Source organism: Chelonoidis abingdonii, chromosome 8, assembly GCF_003597395.2.
Source record: "Chelonoidis abingdonii isolate Lonesome George chromosome 8, CheloAbing_2.0, whole genome shotgun sequence".
Classification (NCBI taxonomy): Eukaryota; Metazoa; Chordata; order Testudines; family Testudinidae; genus Chelonoidis; species Chelonoidis abingdonii.
Window position 1 is genome coordinate 32,582,275 of NC_133776.1, and position 10,693 is coordinate 32,592,967.

The window sequence follows — 10,693 nt, forward strand, 5'->3', positions numbered from 1 at the left end:
CATAATGAGAGAACCGTGCTATGCAGCACCCAGCAGAGAAAAGACAGACAGAGCTCAGAGTTCTGGAGGCCTTTCAAATGGAATGCTTATTTCCTGGCAGTCCAGGGATTAACAGAAAGGCCCTCAGTCCTATGGTGGGAGAGGTGGGGTAAGGAATCCCATCCTTTAAGAGGAGGGAGTGGAAGGAAGAGGACACCCAATCCTATATTTTCTTAAAATAGCAGCAGTTCCTGTGCTGAACAAACAGCAGATTGTAGGGCTCTTTCGGCACAGGAATTCAGTTTTAATCTGCCAGTGGTTCCAAACCAGACTTTGCTTTGTGCTCTTCTGAGTTTTAAGCTCCAAGTGTTAGCATAAAGAGGTTTGTACTTTTAATTTTCAGCACTGCAGCCATTGCTATTATCCCTCTTTAGTGAAAATCTTATTTTTGCTTGGACCTCTGCCATGCTTCATTTTTCTTCTCTTGTCCTTACCTGTGAAAATTCAGTACTTCTGAACAAATTCCATCCAAAATATTGATGGCGCCTACCAACCCATCCTGAGCATTCCTTAGCAGCTCCTACGTATAGTTTAAATATTCCTTCTGAAAGCTATTTATTTTAATTGCCAGCAGGCTGGTTCTCTCATGGGTAGGATAGAGCCAATCCCCATGCAGGAGGGCACCAACAAAAAGCAGAGTTTTCCAGTGCCCAATGGATTTGGAGCCCTCCTTTCTGCATCACCTTCTCAAACCCACAAGAGATTTGTTGGTTTTCTGATTAGAGGATTTTGTATGTAACAGGGGTCGCACTTCTGAAAAGGCTACAGGAGAGGCTCTAGACATAACCTTTATATTTAGCAGTCTAAGTTCAGGATGCTGATCTCCATTGCTAAGATTAAAAATTCAATAAACAAAGATCAGATTCTGGCCCTCAAGAAAATATCAGAGAGGTCCTGGAACCTGTAATTTATGAAATATATACCACAATCGTGGATTCCTTCTCATCACTGTTTTACAGTGCTGATTATCATCTTCATGGCATCTGATATCTGAAGTAAAGTCCCTTCTTGGTTCTCGTGGTACTTATCAAAAAAAGAAATGTGTACAATTGTAATAATTAAATCTCCTACCATCACGCCCTGCCCCTCTCAACCACTCAACATAGGCAGGTCCCCATCCTCTGAAGAGAATTCCTTGCTACAAGTAATAGAAGGAAAATTTTTCTCTAAAAACTTCCCTTTTCCTTTCTGGGACACATCCGCCATGTAGGTATTCATACCCTCAAAGGTCACTGGCTATCGCCTCTCCAGCTTAGCTGGGTACACACAGACACTCATAGAACAGAGACTGAACAGTCCCAGGCAGTTGTTGGCAGCAGCTCAGCCATGCACCAGCTCTCAGCCACATGCTCAGCACAAAGTATGTTGGTTTGCAAGTGACACACTCACACACACACACACACATTTTCAGAATGGAACAGCTTCTTCTCTAGCTCTGCATATACCATATATCAAAATAGCTTTCTTTGCCAAAGTGAAAATCTAACAAGGAACTGAGATAACTTGTACTTAAGGAAACCATATTTTTGAACATGTAGGAATGATAGCTTTCTCTTTTCATGTCTCTTACTAGCGTTTCCTCATCGATATAAAAGAGAGAGCCTATGCTTTTATCTTAGTTCTGTGACATAATCATAACTTACAAAGTCTGCTTTAAATAGGAGTATTAACAAAAGAGACACTGTAGACTCAAAAGCTGCAAACCAGAAACATTAGAGACACTGCAAAAGAGCAAACCAAAGCTCCAGGGAGTGTTGACAGTCACTTCCAGGGATTTGTGTCTCTGACATAAATTTCATTATATAATGCAGCAATGTCTTGCGTATGAAATGCCACACTATTAACCAATGTATGTTTACAGCCTGGCCTGCCTTTGCCATGGAACACTGCACTTTTCCTGGAAAATGACTGAAAGGGGATTTGAATGGTATGAAAAAGAGTTCCATATTTTATGGGGTGTTTTAATAATAACTGTTGCATAAAATGATACTTCTTTGTCTTTGGGGAACCATGTTTGCCTTGAGGCCCAGAATCATCACTCTGTGATAAGGGAAAAGGTGAAGCCTCCCTCTGGCCATATACAGGATTTTGTAGGGCTCTGCTGGAAATAATGTTCCTAATAGGATTAAGGTGTACCCTGACTCAGTTTCCACACAGGCATTCCTTTGTTAGTCTCAAAAGCCACTTAATGTTGGTTACATCCAAAATATACACATATGCCTATACACCTATATTCTATATCCTAGAAACAATACAGATATGGAGAATACTTCAAACAGGTTTAGGCCCAGGAGACACATCCCCATCATGGCATGACTCTAGAGGGGTACAACTTTTCTTTCTCATAATTTCATTTGTTTTAATCACAGGCTGTGGGCCTGTCACTCATGCTAAAGTCCAAACTCAATTTAAAACCATAGTTCAATCTGGCCTAATGTGGGCCTATACTTCTACAGGCCCCATGGGAGCTGTCCAACAGGTATTTCAGAGCTGCAGCCACCTTTTCTAGCTCCAAGGATTTTGCTATTTTCAGCAAAATATAAATTACCTCTCAAAGTCTACAGTCAATCACACAATAAACAAGGGCATTCAAATTGTTACTGTGCTTCACAACATGACTTCTCAGAACATCCTAGTGAGGACAGAACTCAGATCATCCAGCTAAAGGAAGAAGAAGATTAACATTTAAAAAAAATCCTAGCCATGCCCTTCCTTTGAGGTTCCAATGTTGATTCTCTATCTATTGATATATTCAAACCAAGACTAGATGCCTTTCTGGCATATATGGTTTAGCTGAACAAGTTAGGTGGAGGTAACTGGGTTAAATTCTACAACCTGTGATATACAGGACAGCAGACCAAATGATTGATTGGTTCATTCTGGCCTTAAGAATCAATTAATACATGACTAAATCTCTAAGTCTGCTTTATTCAGCTTGTAAGTTCTTCAGAATATAGACTGCCTGTGCTGCGTGTGTTATATAGTGTAGAACACCCTATAAGCATTAAACAAGTAACTAATGAAGTTGAAGCAGCAAAGAGTCTTGTGGCACCTTATAGACTAACAGACGTATTGGAGCATGAGCTTTCACGGGTGAATACCCACTTGGTCAGATGCATGTGGCACTGCAAGAGTTAACCTAAACACATTTTGTCACTGGTTTGTTCAGTACTTCCATGATACTGCTATAGAGCTCATGGGCAGTAGCTTTACATTTGTTACTTTTATTTTCCTTTCCCTTCCTTTCCTAGAAGCTTTAACAAAAGAAAATAGCTAGCAATCCAGAAGAGGAAATTTTCCTCAGCAGAGAAAATAGCCTATAACTGGCTTCCCATAAAACAGTGAAAATTACACTGTGAGCAAAAGTAGCAGAGGAGATAAGTCAACCTGTAGTGCTCTTGGGAAAATCTTTAGTGGTAGATATAAGGACAATATAATTGCTGAAGATGAGCAGGTTTTTCTTTTATCTCAATAAAGCACTTTTGGATGAAAAGATTGGAAAGACAGGAGCAATACAATAGAAAACGTCTGTTACAATCTTATTTACATAATTTTATGTAAAGGAGCATTGATGTATGAAGTGTAAAATGAATGTGTTGAATACTGAAAACAAAGCATTACAAAAAACGAATTCTGCTTACTCCCCAGCTGTAAAGAAGCTTAATGTTTGATTAAATACATTTGCCTGGTGAAGAGAGGCATTGATTTTATAAAAAGCTGAGTGTGCCATTTCAATACAACAGAAAACTCCCTGTCATTGGCTCTTTTATGCAATGTGGCTCATGCAGCTGAATCTTAAATTGTTTTGTATATTCTTTTGCAAGGAAAGATTTTCACAATATCACAGATATTAGCTGAAAATGCTAAACATGGAGCTCTTCTTGTACGTTTCCCCTCTTACCATTCCCTCTTCTCTCATGTATGTCATGGCATGGCTAGCTAAGTTGGTATGGTGCCATATTTGACAAGCTGTCAATGGCTTTGTAGACACACTAATCTAAAGTAGACGATGGCTGAATGTATGGACTGGTGGGTGGCTAAACACAAGCCATCGCCTAGATTTCCGTTTACTTCCATGATTGTCTTCTGCTTTATTGTAAAATTATCTATTTTAATAGAAAAACTTGTTAGCCTCAAGATACATATTATTGGAGACATTCCTTGACAGACTTCACAGATATCTGAAACCCATTTTAACCCATGCTGGTCCACCGCTTACAACAACATTACCTGAATGGTGTAATCCCATTGCCAGACTGCTAACCAGCCCTAGAGCATATGGCGTAAGTATATATATTGTGTGTGCATTAAACGTTGTGAATAGCATTTAGAACCTGATCTAAAGCCCACTGTAGTTAATGGAAGCATTTACATGATTTCAATGGGCTTTGGATCAAGCCTTTAACAAGACTAGAATCTATACGGCTGTAGTGTCGTAGGGGTGAAAAAGTACAGCCACATTTTCAGAAGTGGCTACTGATTATTAGTGTGGTGGGTTTTCGGGTGGCCTAAGGTCTGGTTTCCAATGGTACGCAGAAGCAGGAGACTGTAGGCAGTCACTTGCTTCAGACTGACAAAAAATCAAAGTGAGATCACTGTAATTAATAGCTGATATTAATCATCGACACTGAAAATATTAAAATGGAATCCCATCAGGCTTGTTTCTGGGAAGTTGTCACTGATTAGGGTCCCTTTTCCTTTTTAAAACACAGGAGCAGCTGAAGGATGATGACATGGACTGTATCGTGAATAATGATCAACTGACTATAAATTATGAAGACCCTAATCCTGTTCCAGTGCCGGCACAGGCCAGAATAGTCTCATCCCAGACTCCAGGCAAGGAAAACATTCATGAAGGAGACCTTGGATTAGGAGAATGTGAACTCCAGTTTGAGCACACTCCAGTACAAACCCAGTTGAATTCATTGGCATGAGCAGTGCAAATGTAATCACAAGAAATGCACAGAACATGATTGGGTATTGCAAATGCATGCACACAGGGGCATGTCTCTAACATTTAAAGTCTGGCTTTGTATCTTCTCAGCGCAGGAGTTTCAGCTCAGATACAGCATAAGTTGCTTATCCCATTGCTTGAAAGTGTTCCTACCATGAAAGTTAAACCACAAGAGAACCACAAGTTTTGAACAAGGTCATTCTTAGCCAAGACATTTCTAAGCCATGGGGAAAGGGGTGTGTGGCATCAAGTCATCCCAGTGAAACGATGAATGATCATAAAGCTGAATGGGTTTTGATTCTATCACAGATGGAAACTGAAACACAAATTTAAATATAATCCAGTTTTAGTCATTCTTTTCCAGGCTAATTAATTGCTGGTTGGATTTAAAACTAGACCAGCTGCTCTAAGCATAAATTTAACAGAGGAGTCCTATGCGCATTCTGAAACATCAGAAGCTTAAATTGGCCTTTTTCCCCCTAAAACATTAATCAAGTGGCTTCAAAGGATGTTAGTCCCCATGTGGGGTGGGGACTATTCTATAATAGGTTGTCCCGAGGAAAAGTTGTGGGTTTGCAACTCCCCGTCTTGCCAAATCTAGCTGAGGGGCAGGGGAAGCTGAGTACCCTGGATGCATGAAGGAATAGAGAAGGAAGACGAAATGAGGAACATGGTGTTGTGCCCTGAATGGCCCAAAGGAGGATGGAGTTGTGCACTGTGGGGCACAAGATGGGCAGGATTGACAGCACAAGGAAAGACGAGCACCTAGAGGCACATAGAGGAGAGCTGAACCTTCAATGACATATAGTGGGTTATTATACGTATGACAGTGGGTATTGTAGCTCAGTCATGAGTTCAGTAGCTAGGGCCTTCACCTTTATAAGTTCTGTGTAAGCGGCCCCATGCTCCTTGTATTCTTTGGAAAAGAACAATTCCAGATAGGCTTGGAGATGATTAGATGTATGGTGAAAATAACTAAATCCTTGCAGTATTAATAGGAAGATGTTAAGCTTTTTCCTCCTCCCCAAGAGCTGGAAGTGACTCAAACTTTCTTTGCCAAATGTTCTGTTCTCAAATACTCCCTCCACTGGAGCATCCTCTGCGTTTCTTCCCCATTTTATTTGTTGTGGCTGTGTCCATGTTTCATTAAATGGGATACACTAAGAGCCCTAGGCTGATGTCCTCTGCTTAACCATAGACTAGTACAGTAGAGAAAGATCTTGCACACCGGCATGCCAATATTCCTTAAGACTTACTTTGGAAGGATAACTGCTTTTTAGGGTGAAAAGCAGTTCAGTCTTCATGGCCATTCAGTCCCTGCTCTTCGTGCTGAGATTGTCAACAAAGGAACATCAGTGTTTTGTGGGGTGGACACCTATCCACTGGGACTGAATTAGATTCTTTTAGCTTTACAGAGTTGGGCTACCAGAAATCTCTAGTAGTGGTAAAAGGGTCTATAGCCTATTGCTATCCACTACATTATTAAATCCTTCTTGTTTCCTAATTTTAAAGTATGCTTTGTACCGGTGGAATACTGACACATAGCATGATGATATGTGCTGTTTTCAGCCATAAGGGATACTGGGAACTAGTGTCTAGTAATTCTACATGAAAATTTAAACAGTGAGGTGAGAGAGGCCTCTATGTTATAATTCAATTCGTACTCTGAACATTTAAACTACTTAATTTAATGCAGTGCTTGACTGAACGTGTGATTCACTACCATGATAAATATGGAGCTATTCTTCCTATTTGATTTAATCTTATAAAACATTGCTTGGAAAAGGACACATCAAATACCTAGTCACAATGTAGTGACTGCATACTCCATACTATGGTCAATATGCTAGAGAAGATGTGGTCTGGAATTCTGCTGTGTTACTAAACCCTTATTTTATTTCCTGTAGCAATAACTGGGATTCCATATTAAACTGCAGCATATGTTTAGATAGGTTTTAGAAGTATCATGAATGGATCCTGGATGTGAAGGAGAGCCCAGTTCAAAAAGAAACTGCACTAAAGGTTATCAGGGTCCTGTGATAACATTCACTGAGAAGTGCAACATCTGGTAACCTAGGGCAAGCTGTTATGAGCAAACATTCACATTGTTCTGCATAACAAACTTAGACTTTTCCATAATAGCTACTTCAGGACTTAGTCCAGCAAAGCACTTAACCAAGTGCGTAAATGTAAGCCAACTGGAGCCAATAGGCTACTCACACCCTGATGCCTTAGTGCATTTCTTTTCTTTTTTAAAGTTAATAGACAGCAGCTGTCACTGAGTCTCTAGCATACACACAGTCCTGATTTGTATACACATGAGGGGTGCACAAGCATCACAGTGTGCACATGCACAGCTTAGGTGCACATACGTGCACTTTTGAAATGCTACTCCCTATGTTCTCACAAATCCCGAAAATGCCCAGGAGAGAAAAATTAATTTGCCACTTGAGAACTGAACATTAGTAGAAACTAACATTCTGCATCATCAAAAAGTGCTGCTTCTAAATAGAAAGACTTTTTTCCTCTATTTCCTGTTAGCAAAATGAAAAACAGCCTTTTCAACATCTTACAATGAACCACTTCAGTGAGTTTTAAATAACTAAAATAGCACAAGCTCATCTCTACCAGTATAATCCCAACAGACATGAATCCAAGCTAGTCAGCCGTGAAGGGCTTGTCAACATTTTTATTTTATAAATAATTCTTTCAGAACCAGAGAATCCTCTGTTTGGAAACAGGAATCAACCAGTGAGTTGAGTTAACCCCTTGTTTTGGTCCTAAAAGTGAGCCATTCCAATCAATGAAATCTCCTCAGGAAGTTAGCTCACATTGAGTTGATCTAGAGCTTTTGTTAGCTTCCTTGGCAGTTTTTGCCCTTCAAAGGGATTAGCTGAAATACCTGAATTCGTTTTGTTTGAAATCTTTTTCTTCTAATGTTGTCCCTTTTTGGTATATTTAAATCAATTTACAACAGAAACCTGATCAAATACATGATTGTCAGTTTATGTACAAAATGAAAGCAAACTAAGTCTGCCAAGATAATACTGGTTTTTTTCTGCTTCATTCCTCCCTTTCAAGGGATTAAGAGATAGGAGAGCCCGGTTCGATAATGAATGTCAGAAGAGTAAATAGTCCCTCAACAGTCTGGTGAAGCAGATCCAGCCAACAGGCTCAAACTAATCCATCAGATTAAATGTGGTAGAAAAACAGATTCTTCATGAAAGTAAGGCGAAGCAATGCAAAAGCTATATGGAACCAGTCAGTGGTCCAGGTTGTTGCTTCCAATATGAAAAGCATCAACACCAGAATGTTTCTATGAGGAAATCTTTGCCCCATGGTAAAGACCACTAGTACACCCACCCACCCACCCACGCACACACCCACACACACACACACACACACGCACTTTGGCTCTGGCCCTTGGTGGCCTTCCTGCCAGCAAGGCCTCATTGAAGCTGCATTGCTGGAACCTTCCCCCAGCAGCCATGGCAGCCCCAGACCCTCTTTGAAGATCCACAAATAAATTGATACAGTCTAGGGCTGTATTAATTATTCCAACTAATTTCCCGGGGATTCGGGAGAAGGTAATGAGCATCTCAACCCAGTTCTTAACCCTTGAACCGCTCTGACTCCATCTTCTCCCACCAGTGTGGATTCTGGATGCTGCCAGCCCTACACATGTTCCAGGGAGTGGAAATGATGCTGTTTATGAATCAAGTCTTCTTACCAATAAAGGCAGTCCTCAGTATCATCAGAGCGGTGGCAATATTCACTCACCTAGCCAGCAAGTGAAGAAAGCAGGTCTTAGGTACAGATGAGACCACCATCATTTCAGGCCCTAGATGGCTCTAAACCTGGGCAAGATAGATTAGTTTCACCTTCCTTGTGTATCTTATGAGTTTTGAAATTCCGATGCTGGAAACCCTAGGGAATAAATGAATGTATATTGGAGCCACTGTTCTACATCGTTCTTATTGTTTAACTGTCTATTTCTATGTATGTTACTATGAAGGCTGATGGACATAAATAAAATACTACTGCTGTTTTATTGAATAAGGATTTCAAATGAGAGAGCAGCATGTCTAATGAGCTAAACTCTAAAAGAAAACCTCACACAGTGATATTGGGCATTACATTTGCCTGAGACAAGTAATACACAAGTGAGTTCAAGTAGGATAATAATATCCCATAAGCATAATGAGATTTCTTATACCGGAGGTAGGATATATACTAAATATAACCCAGTGCTTTAGAATACACAGCTGACTGGAAATGAAAATATAAGAAAGAGAAAAGGCAAAGGGGAATACATGAATGATGGAGAAAAATGAATCTGTATGCCAGAGAGATGAGCAACCTAAAAGAGGTCAAAGGATTCAGCACTGATTGCAAACTTAAAAGCCCAAATGAATTATTTGCCAGTAGTTTGACAACCTAAGAATTTAGTTTGAGAACGCTACTAAACACTAATGCTGAAAAAAACAGTGTCACTGATCACCAGCCCTGTGCTGTAAAACACTAGGAACTCCACAGGCCTACAGGGAGCTAGAACAGAAGTCTGCAGGCTGACTGACTGAAAGCAAATGAAAACAAAGACCCAAATTTAAGAGGCTACTTTTTATGTAGGGCTGTTACTGGAGCAGTGGATGCAATGCCAGGCCAGGTCTACACTACAAAGTTTTGTCGACATAGTTGTGTCAGTCATAAGTGTGAGGAAAAAATGCACCTGCTGTCACACTGTCTGGAATGGCTCATTACCATGAGTGCCAACCTCAGGGCAGACTGTCAAAAAGCAGGCAGACACCTCAAGCTGGTGGTATGTTCTATAATGAGCTTTCACAAACACAGTAACAAATGTGAACTCCTGGATCGCTGTAACAGTCTTATCATGGAGTCACAGTCCCCTTGGGCTCTCCAGTCTATTTTGCTACCAGGTAAGCTAGACTTAGTGATAAATGGTCACTTATATCAAAAAATTACAAAGTATTCAGGTTGCTCCCAGTCCCAGGAGACCAGTCACTTATGCCAGATCAATTTGTCTCTTAGATCTCATACCAAAGACAATGTCTAGAGGCAACTGTGTAAAAAACTATCTAAAGATTTATTAACTAGGAAAAAGAGAGTTATTTACAGGTTAAATTAAGCAAGGAAATATGCACATGAGTTACCATCTAAGGTTTCTAAAAGATGACAGAGATGTTGTAATCTGTCAATTCAAAATGTCTTACAGGATGGATCCATGGGTAACCTCTGGAGATCTCTGCCTTAGTTTAGTGTGTCTGGCTCTCTGAGAGTTCAAACAGCAAAGAGATGAAAAATTCTCATATGACTCTGTCTTATCTTTTCCATTTGGTCTTCATCTATGATCCTTGCTCCCTTACACATAGCATTTCCAAGGGATGATAGGGCCATTCACCAATCCTTTGTTTCACAACGTTCCTTAATGACCTGTTTAATCTTGACGGGACTCCTTAAAGGGCAGAGGATACGATTCCCATACCTGAGTTCACCAGTTCAGAGCAAACATTTTCAGTGTTATAAAGCAAAACTTATATATTTTGGTATAGAGTGGAATACAGACATTACAGCTGAGATTAATGCATGCAGCAATTGACAAGCATTCACAGAATCTAACCACTATAAATATTCTTATAACACTAATACCTATTTTGAACAAAACGTTCGGGTGAACTGGTT

The 10,693-nt window shown here is 40.1% G+C and overlaps 1 protein-coding gene across 1 annotated transcript in view; it reads left to right on the forward strand.

Annotated features, from left to right (window-relative positions):
• Positions 1 to 8,370, forward strand: part of SLC9A9 (solute carrier family 9 member A9) — a 327,170-nt gene extending 318,800 nt beyond the window's left edge. The window contains exons 15-16 of the mRNA XM_075068481.1: positions 4,217 to 4,322; positions 4,752 to 8,370. Coding sequence (XP_074924582.1) covers positions 4,217 to 4,322; positions 4,752 to 4,973 — 328 coding nt within the window. The 3' untranslated portion in view covers positions 4,974 to 8,370. The remainder of the gene's footprint in view (positions 1 to 4,216; positions 4,323 to 4,751) is intronic.
• Positions 8,371 to 10,693: the final 2,323 nt, after the last annotated feature.